At 32.3% G+C, this 27,324-nt stretch overlaps 2 protein-coding genes across 3 annotated transcripts in view; one reads left to right on the top strand and one right to left on the bottom strand.

Moving 5' to 3' along the window:
• The window catches only part of LOC143247191 (uncharacterized), a 110,426-nt gene that overhangs the window by 36,357 nt on the left and 46,745 nt on the right, over nucleotides 1-27,324 (bottom strand). The window lies entirely within an intron of this gene.
• The window catches only part of LOC143247190 (voltage-gated delayed rectifier potassium channel KCNH8-like), a 65,503-nt gene that overhangs the window by 1,003 nt on the left and 37,176 nt on the right, over nucleotides 1-27,324 (top strand). The window contains exon 2 of the mRNA XM_076494842.1: nucleotides 15,143-15,338. Within this exon, the coding sequence (XP_076350957.1) occupies nucleotides 15,263-15,338 (76 nt within the window). The 5' untranslated portion in view covers nucleotides 15,143-15,262. The remainder of the gene's footprint in view (nucleotides 1-15,142; nucleotides 15,339-27,324) is intronic.

Below are 27,324 nucleotides of genomic sequence, written 5' to 3'. Positions count from 1 at the left end.
TACTGAGTCCACCGAAGGAAATCGAACCGCTGAATTTAACGTTGAAAATTCATAGATTTACTGCTGTACCAGCGGGTGAAGAAACATTTCATTTAGTTTTATTTGCTGAACAGAACACTTCATTTAAGTCTTTGTTAAATGGATTGTTTGTTTCTTTGTAATTAGAACAAAGCTACACAATTGCTCATTACGGATGTCGAAACCCAGATTCTAGTGTTGTAAGTCCGCAGACATACCGCTTTTTCACTGGGGGTTTGTTAAATAGAACAAATAGTTTCGATCTCTATTAAATAGAACATTCTGTTTAGACAACTTTACTGGGGGTTTGTTAAATAGAACAAATAGTTTAGATCTCTATTAAATAGAACATTCTGTTTAGACAACTTTACTGGGGGTTTGTTGAATAGAACAAATAGTTTAGATCTCTATTAAATAGAACATTCTGTTTAGACAACTTTACTGGGGGTTTGTTAAATAGAACAAATAGTTTAGATCTCTATTAAATAGAACATTCTGTTTAGACAACTTTACTGGATGAAAAGTTTCTTTTAGTTTTCTTTGTTAGATAGAATTCTAATTAGTTAGGTTTTCTAACTAATCACGTTATGAAACTGATGTGAGGAATTTTTAATATCAGAGAGATTCAGCCAAACAAAGCTTGTGAGTGTGGAAAACGAACTGTTAAGATGAAAATGAGAGACTGAAATGTTTAATAAACAGAATATTTTCAACGAGCCCGAACTTAATTTGATGTACTTAGATTTTGATAAGAAGTCACAGAGAAAATTAGATAAAATAAGCATCAGTAGGAGGTAGGAAAAGACTAACTCGATTGTAGTGTGACTGGATAAGTGTGTGTTTTCTTATAGCAAAGCCACATCGGGCTGTCTGCTGAGCCCACCGAGGGGACTGGATAAGAGAAGCCACAAGATCGTTATGGATAGAAACCAGTTAAGCTGGACTATTGTTACTATTTGAGTACTTGAACAATTAGTGTTTGTGTTTCTACTTTTTGTTATTTAGATGCATTTGATATGGATATTGATTTCTGATTGTTCGACAAAGTTTTCATTCTTATCATCTCAGACCGAGATGGTCGAAGAACAAGTCACAGATTGAGATGGTCAAAGAATACTTCGATATCAGTATACATTTTCTTAGTTATGTTAACGATACTGATAAAGGTGTAATTAATAAATAAACAACGTTTACTGATTATAATGTAACTACAATAAACTACTGAATATTTCTAGCTGTAATGAAAGTAATATGTGTAAGATAAATTGAATAAATGCTTGGCAATTTATTTTAATAAGTGAACGATGATGCAAATGTATCACCATACTCGAGCCATCTAGTAGAAATTTAGAAATATGTTGATCACAATTTGATAGAGGTAATTATCTCTTTAGACAGATAACTAGTTAGACCTCATTTGTAATACTGTGTACAGTTTTAACGTCCATAAATATTAAAATATATCATCTTATTGGAGGTAGTTACTAAGATAATTCCATAGAAAAAACTGTTATCTTAGCAGATTCTCTTGATAAAAAAAAATTACCAAGAGGACGACTATTGAAGGATTGTTTGGATGAAGGAATCTGATATCTTTGTGCTGTATTCTAAATGAGGCATTATGACGCAAGTTTAAAATGTGAGAAAGGTAGGGTATGTTTCTATTAGGACACTTTTGTTTCAACAACAAGATGTATACATTATGAATTTCTTTCGACACAAACGGAGGATACCATTTACAGAACAATAGGTGATTGTTTAAAGGGTTGGTTTAATTTTTACTTTTTTCTCAAGGTTTAACTGCAAAGGTAGCCTTCAAGAGCTAACTGGTTCTTTGCTGTACATATGCTATAACAACTTATTCAGCTCGTGAGACTCGTTTCTAAGAGCAGGAGTAATCTGTTTACATGACATTAAATGACACTGGCTTTGTGACTTCACTTGTCTGGTAGTTTTTGTTTCATTTAAGCATCCTAAACTGACAAAAAAGAAGTAAATAACCTATTAGTTTTTTTTAACCCCCATTACATTGCCGCGGTTTAATCTGTAAAATCTTCGTGTTATCTTCGAGGAATTTTAAGCAGCAAAACAGTTTTGGGAATGTCACCTAGAAACAGAAGAGATTCCTCATTTAAGGACAGAAGAAATTCTTTATTTAAGAACAGTGATCCCTTACTTAAGAACAGAAGAAATTTTTACTTAAGAACAGAAGAGACTCTTTACATCAGGACAGAAGAAATTCTTTATTTGAGAACAAAAGAGATTCTTTACATAAAGAGAGAAGAAATTCTTCATTTAAGAACAGAAGAGATTCTTTACTTAAGAACAGAATACATTTTTTATAAGGACAAGATAGGTTCTTTATTTAAGAATAGAAGAGACTTTTTATTTAAGAACAGAAGAGGATTTTATTTAATTACGTAAGATATTCTTTACTTAAGGATAGAGGGATTCTTTACTTAAGAATAGAAGAGATTTTTTTTTGCATAAGGACAGAATAGCAGAAGATATTTTTTACTTAAAAACAGAAGAGATTCATTATTTAAGAACATAGTATATTCTTTATTTAAGGACAGAAGAGATTCATTACTTAAAAATAGAAGAGATTCTTTGTTAAATATAGAATCTCTTTTGTCCTTGTGCAAAAAATCTCTTCTGCTATTAAGTACAGAACAGATTCTTTATGTAAGGATAAAATAGATTCTTTACTTAATGACGGAAGGGATTCTATATATAAAGACAGAAGATATTTTTTACTTAAGGACACATAAAAATTGCGCTAGATTATTTGCTTATGGTCAGTTCACACTTCATTGTTAGAAAGGTGCTACATAAAGGAAATTAAGGGTTACAAATAAGATATGTTTTTGCTGAATCTTTTAAATTCTAATGTAATGTTATTTTATTCCTAGTATTAGAAGTACAGTTAGCTGTTAATCAGAGAGGATTTTTCTCTACATTATGTACTCGAATCTCAAACGATTAATAAGATCTTTATATCAGAAAACGATCTCGGTTCACAGAAGTGACGTGGTGTTAAAGATACACCTGGTGGCGAAAGTTCTATGTAATTTGTTAATTATCTAAAGTTTTCCAGAAACGACTTATCAAATAAAGTTTGTTGAAGTTAAACCTATCGGTGGCAGTTGTGTGAACTTGGCTGACTAAAGTTGACCAACAACTGACTATCAAAATGTGTTGTTGAAAGTTGTACGAAATTGGTTGACTAAAGTCGTCTAGTAACTGAGTATTAAAATAGTTAAATATTCATTTTCTAATGAACGTTTCAAGATACGTGCTATTACATATTTATTTCTTTGTTTGTTTGGCACCTGAAATGAAAATATTCGAAATGGACTATGTAATGTGTTCAGTCAGGTATCAAACCTTGATTTTTTACCACTGAACTACATTACGCGTATACTTTATAACATTTATTTTAGTTCTAATTGTATTGTAATTTGGTTTTTAAAAAAAAATATACTTATGTATTTATTTATTTGGCATTTACAGCAAGGCCACTAAATTTAGCTGTCGCAATTCCTTAGTTTGAACTACTAATCATAGTGAAGGCAATCCCTTTACAAAGGTCTAACACTCATAATGGAAGCTAAAGGACTAATCGTCACTCTTATGATGCATTCTCAGCTTAAAATGCAGGAAAGGTTTGTGCTGTTACCAAATTTTAACCTAATTGGCTAGTTTCGAAATCCAGAGTTCTGGTATGTCCATTTCTTTCACGACATAATAAGCTAATATCAACAATAACTTCGTTGTTAAACGATACTGGTCAATGAAATAAATCTTTTTGGTATTTTCATAGCTACCGAAATCTGATAGTTCATTTAAAACGGTCACAATAAACCATAAGTTGGCACAGACACAGTAATCAATTCCAGAGGATGAACCAAACATATGATGGCAGATGTCACCGAACGATGATTGATTGACACACACATTAATGCAGGTTAAACCATAAGTTAGGGAGGATCATATCAGGAAAAATGGTGGAAACATAAAGTAAACACACCCACGTTAACGGAGGAAATCACCGATTTTGTTATCAACGGGAAATTACCCAACCGCACTTTTATATTTTTTTATTATTTCATTATCATAAATTCTTCAATTAATGTGATTTCTACGTTATTTGTGACGCAAACGTTATACTATATCCGCCTTGTTAGAGTAATGTAAGAGAAGCAAAAGCTTAAATAAATTCATATATAGTAGACGAAAACGAAACCAGATTGCCATAGTTCGTTATTAGTTTTTATAATACTAATTACTAACTAGTTTTCACTCTGAGCTTCAGCTACTGATCTACTACCATCTTCAAAAAAGTCCCGAGAAAGACTTTTCTTCTGTGTTGTTAGTTTCTTGGGGGATCTTGATGAGAATGATGTTTTACCAAACCCACTTGGGGTTTAGAACTTGAATCGAGATAGTATTTGAAAATTTTCAACATAGATAACAAACAATTTTAAATATTTCCCAACTGAGTGAGTGTGTAATCGACTAGGTAAGTGTGTCAGAACTATTTTACCTTTATTTTCCTCATCTGTGGTTTGTGTCTTGTTAACTTATTGCTTTTCAAACCTATCGTGTGTCCTTCCCTAGGGTCTTTGTGTGATATCATGTGTACTAGACGTGATTGTGACGAGTAGTTGCTTCTAAGTATCCTCATGACATTATGTTATTTACATATTGTCTGTATATTTAAATAATATTTTCACTTTATGTTTAGATACTGTGTGTATGTTTAAATAATATTTTCACTTTATGTTTAGATACTGTGTGTATGTTTAAATAATATTTTCACTTTATCTTTAGAAACTATCTGTATGTTTAAATATTTTGTTCGCTTAATGTTTAGATATTGTCTGTATTTTTAGATACTATCTGTATGTTTAAATATCTTCATTTTATGTTTAGATACTGTCATGATTTTATGACAGAAACATTTAGATACAACTACAGAAGACAGAACGACAGATATATATAAACACAGAAGGTGAACCACATAGATACAGCCACAAAAGACAGAAAAACATATATCAGGTCATCCCTTAAGTAATGTCTGATTTTAGGTTCAGAAAAATAGAAAGAATTTTAAACGCTTTTAGTGTTACTTAATAAACAATACATGTTCCTTTATTATTAATTACTTCCTGCCAAAGATTTACAAGCTTCTGAATGCCACTTCTATAAAATTCTTAGGGTTTGGAGGAAAAGAATGCAGAGATGGTAGTTTTGACATTTTTATGTGTTCCAAGTTCTTTTCCATCAAGATAGTTCTGAAAACTTCTGAATAGATGATAATCAGATGGGGCAAGGTCTGGAGAATAAGGAGGATGTGGAAGTTTTTCCTATCCTAGCTCTTCAATCTTTTCAGATGTCATCTTTGCTGTATGAAACCATGCATTATTCTGGTGTAACGCAACACCTTTACGATTGATCAAAGCAGGCCTCTTTTCTTTCAGTGCAACATTCAAACGCTCTAACTGTTGAGAATAGAAGTCTGATATAACAGTTACATTGAGTGGCAGCAACTCAAAGTGGATCACATCAACAATATCCCACCAAACGTTTAACAAGACTTTCCTAAGGTGGAGATCCATTTTTGGCTGCGCTTTAGCCCGTTTACCAGCACTGCGTCATTGTCTGTGGCTCTTAACATTTTTATAAATATCCATTTTTCGTCTCCACTCACTAACCTGTCCAAAAAAGGTGACTTACGGTCACGAGAATGCAGAGAAATGCAAATGTCCAACCTCACTCTGAGATTGGCTTCTGTTAAATCATGGGGAACCCATTTTCCAAGCTGTTACAGATGAAGGGAAACTGCTTAATGGGTTGAATTAAGCTTCTGTGTCAATTCTTCAACTGTTACAGCACAATTTCCATCAAGTGCAACAAGTCATCATTACACTTAACAGGACAACCTGAATGTAGCGTATCACTTTAGCTACTGTTACTTGATCTGAACTTCTGAAACCGCCTTCGACATTTTCTTTCATTGAGAGGCTCCGCATTATAAACACCTTGAATGTTTCGTGTAGTTTCTGCTGCACTATTGACAAAATAAGTCAAATCGGTATCCCAAGCTACATCACACTATAACTGCAGTTAATATACACACCCAAATCACCTACAGACTCAGTGGAGGATAAAAAAAAAGTTTTCAACATCCCCTGTGAATTTGGATTCCACTACATTGAATAAATAACAATAACGAAATAAAAACGTCATCAAAAGACAGAAGTAAGAAATATAATATATGTACGAGACTCTATAATAACGACTTATCTGTAATCGTTCTTTACGTTGTAAAGACCATACAACGATTTGAAATGATATTAAAATAACAGAACAAAAATCATACATGAGGAAAATAATTTAAAATGAAGTCTAAACTAACATATAATAGGAGTAATCTAAACAAAGGTACTGCATCTGATCACACTCAACTAACATATAATTCGAGTAATCCAAAGAAAGGTACTGTATCTGATCACGAAGTTACATAACAATAACACAACACCAGTGTGTAAGATTTTGTATGTTACGTAACAATAAAACAATACCAGTGTGTAAAATTTTGAATGTTACATAACAATGACATTGTGCGAGTGTATAGATTTCGTATCTAATCAGAATATGATGCGACGATGGCACAGCACCAATGTTTAATATTTCGTACGTTATCAGTATGACACCATCAGTTTTTATGATTTCATATTAATTCAGGGTGATATGACATCAGTAACAACATCACTATAACACACCAGATAAACACGAACAATATGTTAACAAATTTATGTTACCATTGTGTGAATCGTTAGTTTTGTAGAAACACTGACTTAAAAACCTGTTTCAATACTTTGGTGTTAATTGGAAATTTCTAGTGTTTGGTAACATAAGAAACAGTGCGCATGTCTTGACTTGGACAACTCTGATATGGTCACCTCTCTGATGACCCAAATGATCGTAAAACGTAACAAGATTCTTTTCGTTGTTTCATGTTGTAATGACTGTGCATTTATTACGTTATGTACTATTATCGGAAAATGTCATCCAGGATTTATTCTCTACAGATATAACTAAGTTTTCTTTTTTGTTTGGAAGTTTCGTATACTTTCAGTAGATGAAAGTATCTTTAAAATGAGATACGTAATATATCAAATACTTGTTCAATATAGTATAGTTATCTGTATTTCAACATGTACAATCACTCAGAGAAAAAACAAGAACCAGACATGAATTATAAAGAATAAAAAGGAAACAAAATAAATAATTAGTAGTTATCTCGGTCTAATGAAATTAAAAAAATATGAAAATTTAATGTTCAAAATATAGAAATGAAGAAAAATTTGAATATTTATCTAAACAAATACAAACATTTATGATTACTTTCCTCAAGTACATGAAATTCACTAAGTTTATAAGTGTTGTTAAAAGAAGTAAATTGATTTCGTAAGAATCAAAGAAAAATTCTACAACAAAGTTCTCCTAATTTATATATTTTGTCTTTTTTAATTTATGAGATTTTCTACAAAACATCTTTCAAGCACGTTATTGTCTTATATGAGATAATATGCATTTCCATTAAGAGCTACTACAATAATATTAATTTTTTCTAAGGATTACTGTAGCAATACCATTTTTACTAATGAATATTGTTGTATATAAAATTATACAATGAAATTATCACATATAATTTTTAACAATTGGTTTTTATTAAGAACTATTACAACAATGTTGGATTTTACCAATGAATATTGTTATATATATAATATTAAACAATGAAAATATCATATATCATTTTAACAATGGGTTACCATTAAGAACTATTACAACAATGTTGGTTCTAACCAAAGAATACTGTTATACGTAAAATTATACAATAAAAGTATCACATCTAATTTTAACAATATGTTTCCATGAAGAATTATTACAATAATGTTTGCTATTACTGAGGATTATTGGAACAGTATGATTTTTACTAATGAATGTTGTTATATATAAAATTATACAATGAAAATATCACATAAGATTCAACAATTGGTTTTCATTGATATCTCTAACAACAATGTTGGTTTTCACAAAGGAATATTGTATACATAAAATTATACAATGAACATATCACATATGATTTTAACAATGGGTTTCCATTAAGAACTATTAAAATAATGTTGGTTTTTACCAAGGAATATTATTATATATAAAATTATACAATAAAATATCACATATGTTTTTTTAATAATGGGTTTCTATTATGAACTATCACAATAATGTTGTTTCTGCCGAGGAATATTGTTACATAACAAATTATAAACGAAAATATCACATGATTTTAACAGTGGGTTTCCATTAACAGCTATTACAATAATGTCGGATTTTACCAAGAAATATTGTTATATATAAAATTATACAATGAAAATATCACATATGATTTTAACAATGGGTTTCCATTAAGAATTATTACAATAATGTTTGCTATTACTGAGTATTATTGGAACAGCATGATTTTTACTAATGAATATTGTTATATATAAAATTATACAATGAAAATATCACATGTAATTTTAACAATGGGTTTTCATTAAGAATTATTACAATAATGTTAGTTTTTACTAAGGATTACTGTAAAAATACGAATTTTACTAATAATATTGTTATATATAAAATTATACAATGAAAATATCATACGTGATGCAACAGTTGGTTTCCATTGATAGCTTTTGCAATAATGTTGGTTTTTACAAAGGAATATTGTGTTTTATAAACTGTACAATGAAAACATCGCATATCATTTTAACAAGTGGGTTTCATTAAGAATTATTATAATAATGTTTGGTTTTCTTAGGATCATTGTAGAAGTATGATTTTTGTTAATGACTATTGTTATATATAAAATTATACAATGAAAATATCACATATGATTCAACAATTTGTTTCCATTGATAACTTTTACAAGAATGTTGGCTTTCATCAAGGAATATATTTATATATAAATTATACAATGAAAATATCAAATATGATTTTAACAATGGATTTCCATTAAGAATTATTACAATAATGTTGGTTTCACTAAGGATTATTGTAACAGCATGATTTTTACTAAAACACAAATCTTTAAATAAATTCTAGTAATATCGATTACAGAAAGTAATTCTTTCTAATAGGCCAGTAATTTCTATTTATTCATTGTTTATTTCTACCAAAATCACAATCTTTAACGTAATTTTTGTTCCCTAATATCTGTAACATTTATAAAGTTTAACTGTAATTGATTTTTCAACATTAAAGGCAACTGTAACTAGATTTGCTATTCCTTTGGCAAAGAAAACATTACTAGAAGTGTTATCGGAATTATCAAACAGTATAGTTTGTTTTATTCTCACTTGTCATAAGACATTAATATTGGTACTAATATATTTCTAAACATTGCATTCTTTATCTAATCTCTTAAAAGTTTTTAAGAATCAGAAGTGCGTATGTTAACAGTATTCCAGCTACACTATATTTGTCATACCCATTACTGACCAACCCCGACTGCAGAGATTTGAGTTGAACGAAATGCGTCGTCAGCAGTGGATATGACAATATAATGTGGTTAGGATTATAAGTTCTTCTGATTTTTGAAAATATCTATTGGCCTAAATAAAGAAGGGATAATTTAGAAATGAAATAGCCCTAATAGTAATATCTTTTGACAAGCGTAATTGTAGTAATTTCTCGCCATTTTTTAAAAGGTGTACACACCATAAAAATATCATTTATTGTTGCCTTAGACATGTGTAAAAACATTCTCTCTTTTAAGCTGTCAGGGTTTTTGATAAAATAAAGTATATGTGAAGGGCAAAACAAAGTAAATATAACCTGTAATATTATAACGAAATCAGTAACCCAACGATACGTTTGTTTGAACTATGAAGTTGAGGATGATTATTCCAAGCACCAACATGGCATAGTCGCTCTGTCCCTAGTGTATGTGACGCTTTTCGAACGTCCAGAACGTACCAAAATTTATAAAACTTTATAATACACTCTAGTACTTGGTAACCAACATACGCCATCTTATAAATATAAATAAGCAAACAAATGTAAGAGTAAAAAATCGTCTACTAAAAACAACAGAGCTTGAAGTGGACACATCATTTGATCAGCTAATTACCACATACTATACTAATGTGTCTCGACTTTACATGAAGAATAAAATCCTTACATTACTGGCTTCCTCACTGGCAAAATAAATAGAACCGGAACTTTCACTAGTAAAATCTTACTGTATTGAAAAATAGCTATAGAAATAGTGTTTAAAAGTTAACTAAAGGAAGGGTACAATAATGAAACCTAAGATTATATTCAAACACCAAGTTTACTACAGAGAAAGTAATCTAAGGATTTTACTCTCTATGTAAAGTTCATGTGGTCATTAGCCAGATAAGTGACAAGTGCATTTCAATCCCTGTCTTGTCTGGTTCCTTTTTTCAAGTTTTGTACTCAGCTTTACATTACTTTCTCTTATACTTGGATCGATAACAGTTCAAGTGATGCATCACCAGTTCTTTTTAATGTACTTATCAACTTAACTCGATTTAATAAGATTTTATTGCTGTTTCTAGTTGTTTATTGAAATCATTGTACGTCAGCATTAGGATTTTTAAATTGCAGCACATATACTAACCTTCCTAAATTACACTATGTAACAAAATTTCTACTTTTTCTTGTTCCTAGGCAGAAAGTCTTATTTCCCAATTGCTTATGCCCAAGGTAAATGGAAAAGACCTATTTTTCTCTTCAAACTTTGCTTTTGTGACCTGGGTAATGAAATTTTCAAATTTACCCATTTCCCAGAACATTCCAGGTAGATTCAGTGCTGAGTAGCTGACAAAGAATTTTCTCGAACTTACAAGAAATTTCAAGAACTTTCTATAATTTTCTAGTACTTTCCATAGTAATATATATACAGGGGCTAACCACTCACCACCTCAGTTTAGTTCTAGTTGCCTAAGTGAACACATACCTATCTGATTTTATCAGAAATGACAGAAATGAAGCTGCAAGGAAAAGAGTGAAAAAGTACTCTGTGACAGCTTCTGCAAAAATGTGTGAAGCCTACAAGACATATTTCGGTATGCTTGTCGGAGATCAAGACAAACCCTGGGCACCTCATTTTAACTGGAAACACTGCAAAAAAACAACTCTAGAGGGTAAGACGGACAATTTTTGCTTACTTGAAAAGTAATATTTTACATTATACAAATTTTAGATCTCTTAAAATTGAAATACCTTTTTACTTTATTTTAATTTCTAATAGTATAGAAAAAATATCACATACAAAATATTTTGCATGAACCTCTTATATATTAGTTGTGGATGAAATAAGTTTATTCTTCATAATAACAATTTTATTTTGCTCTTTTGCAGGATGGTACAGAGGGGAAGATAGCCATAAAGTTCGCTATTCCAAGAATTAGGCGTGGAACCCACTGACCACTCAAGTAATTCCTACTTCTGCATGATGGATCCTTCCAAACGACGGGCTTGCAAGAATGTATCTGCTATCATGTATCCGGACCTTCCATCATCCATCGTTAAAGTGCCACACTGCCTTGAGCTCTCTGTACCCACTCTGCCAGAATGAAAGCAGCCATCCTCAGAAGAGAGCAGCAAACCAGAAGAGTAGGTAGACGTTGAAGATTTATATTACAATTTTAGAGATGCAACTGGTGAGAGAAACCTATACTACTCCAACCAAAGAGACCTTAATGACTTGATCAGAGATCTTGGTCTAACAAAGTCGAATGCCGAGCTTTTGACATCTAGACTCAAGGAGTGAGATTTATTAGATGAAAGTGTGCAAGTCGCAAGTCAGAGGAAGCTTCACTGACATTTTTCAAGCTTTTTTACTCGTCAAGATGGGCTCTACTTCTGCCACAATGTATCCGGTTTGTGTGAGGCAATTGGAATTGCCTGTAACTCGAACGAGTAGCGCCTCTTCATTGATAGCTCATCCAGAAGCCTCAAAACTGTGCTTCTCCACAAAAGGAATAAGTGTCCGTCTCTTCCCCTGACTCATTTGGTGCACCTCAAAGAGGAATACAACAGCGTAAAGACCTTGCTAGAAGTCTTGAAGTATGAAGGTTATCGGATACTTTAAAATGGTGACATTCCTGATGGATCTCCAAGGAGGCTTTACCAACTTTCTCTGTCATCTTTGCCTTTGGGACAGCAGGGTCACCGCAGCGCACTACAAGAGAAAGCACTGGCCCCAACGGACCAAATTCTCTTTGGGGATGCACAATGTCAAGTGTGAAATACTAGTTGACCTCCAGAAAGTGTTGTTACCACCATTGCACATAAAATTGAGTGTTATGAAACAATTTGTCACAGCTCTTGATAAGGAGTCTGCAACCTTCATGTATCTTCGAGACTTCTTCCTTAAGCTGTCTGAGGCAAAGGTCGAAGCTGGTGTCTTCGTTGGACCACTATAAAGAAGATCCTGGAGTATACAGAATTCCCGAAGAAGCTCAGTAGGTAGGGGAAAAAAAGCTTGAGGTAGCTTTGTAGCAGTGGTTTGAAGCTTCTTAAGCAATCACAATGCCGTAAATTATGTGGAACTGGTTGAGGCTCTGGTGAAGAACTGCTCCAAAATGGGCTGCAGGATGTCCCTGAAAGTCCATATCCTTGATACTTATCTTGATAAATTGAAAGAGCGTATAATGAAAACATGGGGGCCGACACGTGAAAGGGATTTACATTACAGTACCAAATCTCAAATATCTACTCACTTCTAAACATTTTTGTATAACTTTTATATAAATACATGTAAATCTTGATTCATATGTTGTTTCATTCAGACCTTATGCAAATGAAAATGTGCAAATTTGACCGTTTTTAAAAAGAAAATAGGTTAAATTCTAAATTTCATTATCCAGGTCACAAAAGCAAAGTTTGAAGGGAATAATGACCATTTTCTGTACTTTTACAACATAAGCAATTAAGAAATAACACATACTATCCAGGAACAAAATTTGTGTCACATATTGTTATTCGAACCCCTTACAAGTAGTTTCTTTTTCATTACACGATAACACCACAGAAAAAGACACAAGGGTAAGTTTGCAAGTGACTTTTTAAAAGTATTTGTGCTTTATTACGCCGCCAGTTGTTTACTGATCAATTTACGAAGTAGCAACGCTAATCGTTGGGCTACAATACTGTTGTAGACACAGTATAGATAGCCCATTGTGTAACTTTATGCTTAACTACAAATAGCCCATTGTGTAACTTTATGCTTAACTGCAAATAAACAAACTTGTTTACGATTTAAAAAATACGTTTTAGTAAAGTTTACACAATGTTCCGTTGAGCTCCGAAATAAATAAAATTAATTCAAAAAACAACAACATTTACCTTAAATGAAACACAAGCTGGTGTTAAAGAGACTCGTATAACCGAGAGAGATATACATAGCTCGAAAACGTCATGAATGTATCCTATATTGTTCTTAAAGTAGGTCCTTTAGTGACGGTAAGTTTCGGCATGTTATATATTAAGCTTAAAAGATACAAGTAAGGCACCAAAACGATGTGGTACTCTCGTGTATTCTATTTATAGGATAATTGTATAGAACTAAAAATATGTGGTACTCTCGTGTATTCTATTTATAGGATAATTGTATAGAACTAAAAATATGAGGTACTCTCGTGTATTCTATTTATAGGATAACCGTATAGAACTAAAACGTTTTTGTAGTTTCGTGTATTATAATTAAATAAACTCACTGCATTTCCAAAAACTATTCTATCCAAAGTATAACCGCATAATGTGGTAATCTTGTATGTTATATTAATAAAAGACTGTATAGGTACAAGTAGTTGTAGTAATATCGTGTATTATATTTATAAAATAATGTACAGTGGCAACTAGTTGTGGTAACATCGTGTTTTATATCTATAAAATAATGTACAGTGACAACTAGTTGTGGTGATATCGTGTTTTATATCTATAAAATAATGTACTGTGACAACTAGTTGTGTTAATATCGTGTTTTATATCTATAAAATAATGTACAGTGACAACTAGTTGTGGTGATATCGTGTATTATATTTATAAAATAATGTACTGTGACAACTAGTTGTGTTAATATCGTGTTTTATATCTATAAAATAATGTACTGTGACAGCTAGTTGTGGTAATATCTTGTTTTATATTTATAAAATAATGTACTGTGACAACTAGTTGTGGTAATATCGTGTTTTATATCTATAAAATAATGTACTGTGACAACTAGTTGTGGTAATATCGTGTTTTATATCTATAAAATAATGTACTGTGACAACTAGTTGTGATAATATCGTGTTTTATATCTATAAAAGACCACAGAACATTAAATAACGTTGTACTGATTCTGAATTAGTTTTCTAGATCGCTTCTATATCTCTACTGCTAGATTTTTTATCAATATTTTTAGTAAAGTAACATTTTAATCAGATAATCGAAGAATAATTAGTTTTTGTTTCTATAAATCCCTTTTTTCGCTTTTCTTTAACTCTACATTGTTATGTGAGATCTAAACCTAAATATATACACTTATATATGTATATAAGATACCTGTGGTTTACTTCACTTTCACGTCTACATGGTTTCCTGAAATAGTGACCGATATCTTTAATGATAGCATGACGAAGCTTTACATTACTATCTCGAGAACTCACATCAGATGCGTGACTAGAAGTTAGGATTAATTCTGGAATGGATAGTTTCGACAAAATATCTAGTAGAACAAATGCACTTTCTGTTTAATTTTTGAAGACACTTTAATTTTAATTTTGTTTATTATCTTGAATAATTATGTTTCAATAAGTCAGTGTTTTTATGAAAGTACTTAAGAGAGTGAGCATTTATAAAAACTAATACCTTGAGGAAAACTTAAATATTCTCTTAATCTCTCAGTATTGCACACGGTTTGCGCTAGATGAATCCTCAGACTTCATCATTAGGGTTATGTGATAACTCCCTGATCCGACAAGAGGGCGATGCTCTATTACTGTTTGAAACCTGGTTTTATCGGTAAATGTTTCAAAAAACAAGTTATTTTTTTTCTTTTCAGGTGAATGCCAGATGTTTTAAAAAGGGACTTTTCCTAATACAACCATTAGCCGTTGATTACAACCAGTGTTAATCAACCAGAAGTGACTTCTGTTTAAACCAGTTTCAACAAGTTCACCAGATGCTTCCTAGAAAGGGACTTCTCGCCCCACAAAATACTTTTCTAGACACTATAGCAACCAGGTTTGATGGAACACGTAAGTAAAACCTTTCTAAAACACATGATGGAAAGGTTCTTGGTATGATAGTTAGTAAGCACAGCTTGTTTAAAACATATGATGAAAAGGTTCTGGTAATTAGTTAGTACACCCTTTCTATAATACGTGATGAGAATGTTCTGGTAATTAGTTAGTACACCCTTTCTAGAATACGTGATGAGAATGTTCTGGTAATTAGTTAGTACACCCTTTCTAGAATACGTGATGAGAATGTTCTGGTAATTAGTAATTACAACTTGGACGGGTTAAAAGTATGTTCAATAACACACCAGACAAAAATTAAACCTTAATTTAGAGTGCAAAATGCTAAAATGATTTCATCAAAACCTATATGTAACACGTGATCTTGTACGATTGTACCGTTTTTATTTACTAATCTTCCAACCTGGAATATGTGTTTGTGTAAAAATACGATGCGGTAAGCCTGAAGTGTCGGTCCAATAGAATTGTATGTCATTTTTGTGTCCGTTCATTCTTGTATTTAATGAATGTCTTGCTTCACTCTAATTGATTTCATGATATGTTTCACAACGAATTCTGTGTATACTGACTTAGATAGAGCTTAAATAAACATCCTATCACTAATTTAATCTAATTGTTTTTAAACTGTTCAGACAATCGTTCAGTATAACTGGTCACTGCTGTTGTAGAAAGTTACACGATAATGAACTGAAATGTGTTATACTACATCGTATATTAACAGTTGCTCTTATATCTTTCGTTTCTCAAGCGCTAAACAAATAAAATATTCTAGTGTCTGTCGTTTTTTATTTTAACATCTACTTAGATATAAAAAAAATAAAAATTGCCTCTGAAAATGGTTTTAAGCAAAGTGTTGATTTGAGATACAACTAAATTTAAAAGAGTCGACTGCTTCTGGAGCAGGTCACCTACAAGTACTACTACTAGTGTAGGTTACCCACTTCTGCAAGTGCAACTACTAGTGTAGGTTACCTACATCTACAAGTACTGCTTCTTGAGCAGGTTATCCACACCTACAAGAACTGCTTCTAGTGTAGGTTACCTGCAAAACCATCGCCACGGTGTGATAGGCTTAGATAATTTCACTGTTAAATTTGTATTGTTTTATACACTGTCATACTATGTAACACAAGTTTTGTTCCTGGATAGTAAATGTTATTTTTTAATTGCTTATGTTGTAAACGTACTGAAAATAGCCATTATTCCCTTAAAACTTTGCTTTTGTAACCTGGATAATGAAATTTAGAAATTAACTTATTTTCTATGTAAAAGCGGGCAAATTTGCACATTTTCATTTGCATAAGATCTGAATAAAACAAAATATGAATCAAGATTTGCATGTATATATATTAAAGTAATACAAAAATGTTTAGACGTGAGTAGTTTTTCGAGATTTGCGACTGTATTGTAAATAACTTTCACGTATCAGCCCCCAAATATAGTCTTCCATCATGTTTTCGTTATACGCTCCCAGGTCACAAAAGCAAAGTTTGAAGAGAAAAATGGGTCTTTTCCATTTACTTTAGGCATAAGCAATTGGGAAATAACACTTTCTGCCCAGGAACAAGAAAGAGTAAAATTTTGTTACATGGTGTAACTACTTATGTAGTCTTGATTTTTATTTCTGTTAACTTGAATCATTTGTGTAATAGAACTATTGTTTTCTTGTGAAAGGGAAGCATAAAAAAACACTATACACCGTCTTCTTTACGAGACTACAAACAGAAAATACAACATTCTCTCTTTCTTTTAAATAGATGTTATAATTTTATTTTAAATTTTTAGTATTTTACTACATATAATGTTTTTTATATACGTAGTACAAAGTTTAATTTTGTTATTTTTCTCATAAAGGTTATTTCACTTTTTTAATTTAGCATATGGGTTCAGGACTCAAACTTACTAACTTGCATGAACCAAGAAAAAGTTTTAATAATATATGTGGATCTTGCATGGCAAGGTGGATAGGCCGTTAGACTCGTAAGCTGTGAGTCATGGATTCGATTCTCCCTACCAAACTTACTCGCTCTTCTAGCCGTGGGGACGTTATAAAGTGATGATTAATCCCACACTTAGTTGATAAAGGTTGGTTTGTTTGTTTTGAATTTCGCGCAAAGTTACTCTAGGACTATCTACGCTAGCCGTCCCTAATTTAGCATTGTAAGATTAGAGGGAAGGCAGCTATTCATCACCAACTCCCGCCAACTCTTTTACCAACGAATGTGGGGTTGACCGGAATTTTATAACAACCCCTCAGGTCAAAGGGCGAGCATGGTTGGTGTGACGGGAACTCGAACTCGCGACCCTGATTACGAATCGAGTGCTTTAACCCACCTGGTCGTGCCGGGACAGTTGATAAAAGAGTAGCCATGTAGTTTGTGTTGGGTGGGTAAAGCTATCTACTTTCTCTCTAGTCTTTCTTTGTTGAATTAGAGATTGTTACTGCACATATCTCTCGTTAGTTTTGCGCCAATTCAAACTATTCATATCATTCACAATGTATGGTAGTTTGCGATAGACATTGGCCTTGAAAGGTGAAATACTTATCTTAGAGTGGACATTTTGTAGCACACCATTTTGTTACTATATCTACTTTTTAATTATTATGCATTGTTGGTTTAGTGTAAAGATTTAGGAAAAACCTAATTTTCCTGGGCTGGTCAAACGTTGCCAGGTAATATTGGGTATACGACTTAAAATGTTGTTATTAAAGAGGGTATAGGTTTTCATTTCTGAGATATATTCATGCTACTTTGATCAAAAGATAACATTGACATCTCTGAAAATAGTTTTTATAATATTTTATTTAATAAGCTTTACAGTTGTAATGGTAAATCTGGAACAGCCACAAATTATCCCACAATTTTGCGATATTTAGAATAGAAAGATTTCGGTAAATCGTTATATATGTATATATATTAATCTGCCATTATAGTAGCACGAGGAGAAACGCACGCAAGTGTTGCCTTCATGAGCACTCACGAAGTGCACGCTAGCCTCTACACGGTCTGTACAACGGATGTGCCCAACTTGTTATGTTATCGTGAAAGAAAACACCAGTGAATGATTCGATTTCCAGGAGCTTCTTGTGTCATAACAAAATCATAAGTTTTAGTAGTTTCCCTTCTTCCACTCTCGTTCTTAGACGTTAACAGTCGAAGACTGTTGCACACGTACGTGTAAATATTGTCAGATGAGACTTAGAGCTTCCAAACTCTGTCCAAGTAGTCATCAAATCTCCCTTCACAACCTGCGTGTGGAACGTTTCGACCGATAGTCAAAAAGACATCTAGCAAAGCACACTGATTTGTTATCTTCAAATATATTTCTGTATCAAGCTCACCGTTGTATTGATTATAACAGGTTCTCAATGTTTTCTGTATTTGAGGACTTTACCGTCAGTTAATTATAGAATAAGCAGAAAAAATCCGATACACCTGCAGAGACAGTTAACAAAAACAGTGCAACGTTGTGCAACAAGTGAGGTCTTTCCTGGGAATCATGGTGTGTGGATGAATGTTTTTCTTTTCTAGTCTGAGGAAAACCCTTGATATACTTTAATAACCGTAAGGTTCTATTGTCCTCTGGTGCTATCTTTATATTTTGATAATCTCTCAGACAAGACCTGTTGATCACTCTTTTCGAGACAGATTGTAATTCATGTAGATACAAGTCGTTTTTAGCTCAATAAAAGGAGATGTGGGAACTGGAAAATGTTGAAAGAGAATATATCAGAACACACAATAATGCAGATTCCAAATCTTCAGTACAAATACTCAGACTTCTCTATAAACAAAATAAATCATCATCTGTTTAGTTTGAACAGTGTACAATCTTTAACTTGATATTAGAATCATCAACTGTACTTTTTAAACCATGTTTCCATGATTTGGAGTATTCCGATAAATGACCACAAATCTTATTTCCTAGTCGTGATACATTCAATAGGAATATGATGTCATCATATCGAAACACATTGTAGCTCCAAGTTTTTGTTTCCAATATGGATTTTATCTCATTATATCTAAACACATTGAAGCTGCTAGTCTTTGTCTCCAATATGAAGTTTATCTCATCATATTTAAACACATTGTAGATGCTAGTCTTTATCTCTAATATAGAGTTTATCTCATCATAGTTAAACACATTGTTGTTGCCAGTCCGTGCCTCCAATATAGAGATTATATCAACATATCTGAAGACATTGTACCTGCTACTCTTTGTCTCCAATATGGAGTTTATCTCATCATATCGAAACACATTTTAGTTGCTAGTCTTTGTCTCCAGTATGGAGATTATCTCATCTTATCTAAACACATTGTAGCTGCTAGTCTTTATCTCCAATATGGTGTTTATCTCATCATATCTAAACTCATTCTCGCTGCTATTTTTTGTCTCGAATGTGGAGTAAACTCATCACATCTAAACACATTGTAGTTGTTATTCTTTGTCTCCCATATGTAGTTTATGTCATCATATCTAAAAATGTTGTAGAAGCAAGTTTTTGTCTTCAAAATGATGAGTTTTCTCATCATATCTAAACATATTGTAACTGTTAGTCTTCGTTTCCAATATGGAGTTTATCTAATCATATCTAAACATATTGTAACTGTCAGTCTTCGTCTCCAATATGGAGTTTATCTAATCATACATAAACATATTGTATCTTCTAGTTTTCGTCTCCAATATGGAATTGATTTCACCATATCTAAACACATGATAGCTACAAGTTTTTGTCCCCAGTATGGTGTTTATGTTACCATATCTAATCGCATTGTGTCTGATATTCCTTGTCTCCAGTACGCAGTTTATCTCATCAAATCGAAACACATTGTAGCTGCCACTTTTTGTCTCTAATATCGAGTTCATATTATCATATCGAAACACATCGTAATTGCCAATGCTTGTCTCAAATATGGAGTTTATCTAATCATATCAAAAAATATTGTAGCTGCTAGTCTTTCTCTCCACTAGAGAGTTTATATCATGATATCGAAACACATCGTAACTACATGTCTTTGTATCCAATACGAATTTTATCTCATCATATCTAAACACACTGCAGCTGCCAGTTATTGTCTCCAGTATGGAGATTAACTCATGAAATCTAAGCATATTGTCTCCAGTACTGAGTTTATCTCATGGTATAGAAACACATTGTAGCTGTTACTTTTTGCCTTCAATATGTAGTTTATCTCATTATATCTAAACACTTTGTATCTGCCATTCTTACTCTTCAATATGTTTATTTCATCTCGTCAGATCTAAACACATTGTAGCTGCCAGTCTTTGTGTCAAATATGGAGTTTGGGTCATCATCTCTAAACACATTGTATATGTCATTTGATGTCTTTAATATGGAGTTTATCTCAACACATTTAAACACCTTCTAGTTGCTAGTCTTTTCTTCAGTATGTACTTTATCTTATCAAATCTAAACACATTGTAGATGCCAGATTTTGTCTTCAATGTGTATTTATCACATCATTTCTAAACACATTGAAGCAGATAGTTATTGTCTTCAATATGATTAGTTTATCTCATCGTATCTAAACACATTGTAGCTTTGTCTCCAATACGGAGTTTATCTCATTGTAGTTGCTATTCTTTGTCTCCAATGTGTAGTTTATCTCATCATATCTAAGCACATTGTAGCTGAACTCATTCTAGCTGCTAGCTTTCGTCTTCAATATGGAGTTTGTCTCATCATATCTAATCGTATTTTAGCTGCTAGTCTTTGTCTTTAATATGGTCAGTTTATCTCATAATATGCAATGACATTGTAGCTGCCAGTCTTTGTCTCTAATATATAGATTATCTCCTCATATCTAAACACATCGTAGCTGCCAGTCTTTATCTTCAACATGATGAGTTTATTTCATCATAACTAAACACATTCTACCTACCATCCTTTGTCTGCATTGTGTAGTTTATCTAATCATACCTGAACTCATTTTAGCTGCTACCTTTTGTCTTCAATATGGAGCTTGTCTCATCATATCTAACGACTTTGTAGCTGGTAGTCTTTGTCTTCAGTATGGAGTTTATTTCGTGATATCTATATACATTATAGGTGCCAGTCTTAGTCTTCAATATTGAGTTTATATCATCATATCGAAAATATTATAGCTGCCGGCTTTGTTTCCAATAAGGAATTTTCGTCATCATATCTAAACACATTTTTGTTGCTAATCTTTGTGTCCATTATGATGAGTTTATCATTCAGATTTTAACGCTACTCTTTGGTTTGGTTTGAATTTCGCTTAAAGCTACACGAGGGCTGTCACTAATTTAGTTGTGTTAGACTAGAGAAAAGGCATTCAGTCATCACTATCTACCGCCAATTCCTTAGCTACTCTTCTACCAACGAATAGTGAGATTAACCGCACATTATAATGTCCACACAGCTGAAAGGGCGGACATGTTTGGTGCGACCTGGATTCAAATCTGCAACTTTCAGATTACGAGTCGAGTGCCTTAACCACCTGGCCATGGCGGTCATGAGCAAACGAGTGTTGCTGTGAGTCATATTGTAGCGATTACCACTAATTTTATTTGTGTATCGTCGTCATTGTTATTGTCTTTATAAGTTAATAAAATAATTTTACTTAATATAATATAGATTTGTTTTATTGAAGTAAAACGAATCTTCAAATTATCAATAAAATACTTATTTTAAAAGTTTGTCTTTCGGTATTTCAGCTTTCTTGCGCTGAACGTTGTAACTTGTATTATAAGCAAATGTTGAAGCTACTCAAACCATCTGCGCTAACCTTTTTTTCGTTTTGAACTGATTCGTAAACTACGACAGGTATCTAACCCTGAGCTTAATCGCTTTTATCCCTTATTTTTATCCCTGAGTTGTGAGGGTATATTTAGGAAACAAACTTCTAATACAAGTTTAACATTTAAATCCACGAAAGGGGTGGAATGGGGGGCAACAAGAACTCTATTCGTATGGAATAACATTAGTTTCATTTTAACATATTTTTATCACATATGTTTTTATGAAATACATCAGAAAAAATACTATCATTTAAGTATATTACTTTTTTCGTTTCAGTGCGTACAAACATTACTCGGTAGTTTCAGAGCGTAATAGAAAGTTTTGGGAAAACATCAAGACAAGATAGATTAATCACATCATAATTTCATTAATTAAGAAACTGAGACATCACAACTAATTATAATCTTCGAAAGCGAAAAGGCACAGAATCGCCAAAAGTAACGTATCTCACTCGAAAACACACTTAATCAATAATGGAAGACACTGTGTTTAAAGAGTTGGTGTTTCTTTAGCAAAACACCTTTAATATAAAACACTTACAGCTTAACTAACTGGAGAAACTTTCAACTAAATTGCAGTTTGGCACTTACAGTGGCTTTTAGTAGAGACGACTAGCGACGACACAAGAAACTAAATGTCAGTGATTGTTTATCATTGATACCTTAATTATCTTTTGGTAAATTACATATTTTCCACTCTATCATCGAACGGTATACTTCCTATAAACTAATAGATTTGATACTGTAATGTTAAATTGTTCATTATTGTATCGCTTGCGTCTTCAGATATGGATACACCATATTAATGGTGCAAGTAGTTCGGCTGATCAGGTGTAAGTGTGTTGGTTTTGAGATCAGGTGTTGATGTATTGGTTAAGATATTAGGTGTTAAGTTGGTTAGATGTAGATGTGTTGGTTTCTAGATTAGGTGTGTATGTATTGGTTAAAACATTGGGTGTAAATGCGTTAATTTGGTTAGGTGCAGATACTTTAAGTGGGTAAGGGGAAGTTGTGTTGTTTTAGAAAATAGGTTTTGATGTATTGGTTAAGACATCGACTGTTAAATTGTTTAGATGTAGATGTGTTTATTTCGATATTAGGTGTTGATGTCTTGGTTAAGATATTGGGTGTAGATACATTAAGTTTTATGACTGTCATAAACACCACCAACTCTTAAAACAGGATTGCTTTAAGCAGTTCACAATGTTATGGATGCTAAAGTTTTCATTATGAAACAGCCCATGTCTTCTCATAACCTACTTCTTTCATATCATCTCTAAGGGCATTAGAAATATTTCACTTCGCTTATCTTTAGTGTAAATTTAACAACAATATTTCTTTACAATTCATAAAATATTGTTTCAGAATTTCCAATTGCTATCAATACACTTCCATCGCTAACTCCGAGCTAGATTAGAGCGAAGAAAACCAGTAGAAAACTCTGACTGTCAACTTTTCGGCTACTCTTTTTCCGATCAAATTGAGGTATTCGACGGTTTATTTATTGTGAAAAATCTTGGGTCCCAGTATGCAGAGAAAGTTTTTGCTAGTAACATTTAACACTTTTTCTGCTTATTTTGCAACCGGTTGCAATTTGTATTGATAAGCGTTGTTTATTATAATATATAAAACATTACAAAAATATATTTTCGGTTTTCTATCGTGTTTGGTCTAAGATTCTCGGTGTAAATACTTCGATTCCAAGCCTTTTTTTTTTTGTCCTAATTTTTCGAAAAGTGTTTCGGTTTGGAAAAACGGATGATTTTTTAGTTACTTTTTATTAATAAAAGAATCGACTGAAAATAACTAAGCGTCGTTTTGCCATAAAACAAAACCATAAAAAAAAGATGACGTTTTGGATATCTCTGTTGCTCCAACGTTTATGCTCTTGTTGCGTCATGTTTTACTGTTTACATAATCCTACTTTTACTATAGGAATAGCTTGTTGTCTCTCAGTAAGTCAGTAGACAATAAGATGATGTCACATAAGAGGCTCTTAACTTTGCAAGTTATACTTTTGTGTCGCCAGTGAAACTTGCCCATGCCATGAATCGCAACAAGAATCATGAACTCTTTAGGTTATAATATAACATAACATATGAGCTTTAAAAGCAAGAAATAAAAATATTTGTTACTTTTAGTTGGTTTTATTTACTCTTGAACCAGAACACTTTCAGGGACTAGGCGGAAAGACATGTATCGTTATAGCCTTTTTTAACTTATCATATTTTCATGAAGGTCTGATATATTAGACTATAAGGTTTCATTTATTAACTTGTTATCATACATCGAAACAGCTCTCAAATGTTATATTTACGATAATTACAAAATTCACAATACAATTAATTTTAAATAAAATTTAGTTATTTTAAAAATCAGGTTCTTGAAAATTATCCTTACAACTAGTAGTACGTATTAACCAAACGTAACTAACAGGTATCCAAAGATAACCGGTTCTAGACCACCTTAGCATACTATCATCAAAATTACGTACCATTTTTTTCCATATATAGATATCTACATGTGTGTATATTACAACTTATAAATTAATCAGACGTTACGTTTGGCACAGTTTTACGATATTGTAGACACATCGCTAAGCTATGAACCGACATTAATTGTCTTAAAGTTACTACCTAGTGTTTCATCACTCTTAACGAGTTTTCAGCCTTCAAAGTTTCTCCCACAATAAAACCACGAGTGGACTTAGTGAAGATAATTATCCATCGTGCTGTGGTTACATTTAAAATGTCACTTTGGATCGGGATGTGGAAATTAAGTTATTCCTCGATTTAAATCTTTCAAAATAGGAATACTAATGTGGTTATTTGAAAGTATGCGTGAAATTTCATTAGATGCTTTACACGTTATTTTGTGTTACATGATATTGAATTCAAGACTATAAAGGACCAATTATTTGATAAAAGGTTGAGAATGTAATAAGTAATCTAAAATACATAATTAGCTAAACTTGTCAGTACGTATCTTGAGTTACTTCAATAACATTGAAAAGAAAAAGAAAACAGCACAGCTAGAAACGAAGAGGGTTTCAACTAATAGAAAGTAAAGTTTTCCAAAACCTAAATACTTGAAGAGCTGAATTCTTGAAAACTCTAAACGCTAACAGAATCGAATTCTTCCTAAACGTAACAAAACACTTGGAGAGCTGAATTCTTCCAAAATCTAAAAACTTAGAGCTCATTTGTTTTGTCTTTGTCTTAATCTAATAATCTTGGATGAGAAATAAGAACCATTTTGCTAGTTCATGTACGTTCTAGTTCATCAAAAACCGTCTTTCAAGACCATGCAGCATTTAATACGACTAAGTGATCGAATTATGTCAATATTTTAAGTACGCTTTGTTTGACGAAGATGGTCGAAAGCTGTACAAAAGTTTAATTATTTTTTCAATATATATATATATTTAGTTACTTGATTCTCTTAGCTTCACCTGGGTAAAATTAAGGTCTTTTTACGTCGATTACACAGTTCGGTGTAAACACACTCAAATCATTAACTTCTCAATTAAACTATCTTTGAATGAAAATTAAAGATTATACACTTAGTTCAGCTTCCAACTAGAAATTAAGTAATAAAGAACTTTCTGTTATCGCTGTGTGTTTTACATCTTAGTGTCTGTGTACTGTAAAAAATTAACACACTTGCTATATTTCCGTTCAATTACTGTTTTATCGGGAAGGCCTGGCTTGGCCAGGTGGAAAAGGCACTCGACTCGTAATTTGAGTGTCGTGGGTTTGAATCCCCGTCACAACAATCATGCTCACCCTTTCAGCCGTGGGAATTTTATAATGTGACGGTCAATTCCACTATTCGTTGGTAAAAGAGTAGTTCAAGAGTTGGCGATGGTTGATGGTGACTAGCTGCCTTCCTCTAGTCCAGAGAGCTCTCGCTGCGCGAAATTAAAAGCAAACCAAAACCAAACCTTTAGTCTTTGTCTGTAACGTTTGGAATTGTAGTTGTTGTAAATGTATCAGATGTCTATGTAGTACGATAATGGTAGACCTTTACAGTATGACAGTAGTTTATGTATTAAAATAATGATACACACACCTTCATACTATCTCAGTAGTTTAGGTAGAACGATAATGGTAGATTTATAGTATGTCAGAAGATTACGTAGTACGATAATAGTAGACTTTCATAGTATGTCAGTAGTTTATGTAGTACCATAATGATAGACCTTTATAGTAGGTCAGTATATTATGCAGTATTAACTATCTTTCTTCTGCCTGACGCATACCTTTTTAATAAATACCACTGTTTCTCCTAAAGCATGCCTTATTAAAAAATACTACTTCTTCTCCTAAAGCATACCTTATTAAAATACTATTTATTCTTATAAAGCATACCTTATTAATAAATAACACTGTTCCTCCTAAAACATACCTTATTCATAAATATCACTGTTTCCCATAAAACATACCTTATTAATAATACCACTGTTTCTCCTAAAGCATACCTTCTTAATAAATACCGCTGTTCCTCCTGAAGAAAATATTATTAATAAATACCTCTGTTCCTCTTAAGCATACCTTATTAATAAATATACTGTTTTTTCTAAGATATACCTTATTAATAAATACCACGATTCCTCCAAAAGTATACCTCATTAAGAAATATCACTGCACCTCCTAAAGCATACCTTATTAATAAATACCACTGTTCCTCGAAGGCATATCGTATTGAAAATACCACTGTTACTTCTAATGCATACCTTATTAATAAACACTTCTGTTTCTCGTCAGGCATACGTTATTAATAAATACACTATTTCCTCCGAAAGCATACCTCATTAAGAAATTCTACTGTTCCTCCTAAAGCATATCTTATTAATAAATACCACTGTTCCTCCTAAAGTATACCTGAAAAAGAAATTCTACTGTTCCTTCTTAGGCATACCTTATTACTAGATACCACTGTTCCTCCCAAAGCCTAACTTAATAATAAATACTACTGTTCTTCCTGCAGCATACCTTATTAATAAATAACACTGTTCTTTTTAAAGCATACCTTATTAATAAATACTACTTTTTCTCCTGAAGCATAGCTTATTAATAAATACCACACTTCCTCCCAAAAGGAAACATTATTAATAAATACCACTGTTTCTCCTAAATCATGCCTAATCAATAAGTACCACAGTTCCTCCTAAAGCATGCTTTATTAACCAATACTA

The sequence above is a fragment of the Tachypleus tridentatus genome, chromosome 3 (genome assembly GCF_004210375.1).
Source record: "Tachypleus tridentatus isolate NWPU-2018 chromosome 3, ASM421037v1, whole genome shotgun sequence".
NCBI lineage: Eukaryota > Metazoa > Arthropoda > Merostomata > Xiphosura > Limulidae > Tachypleus > Tachypleus tridentatus.
Note: the sequence above shows the minus strand (reverse complement) of the source record. Positions and strands in the feature narration are given on the sequence as shown.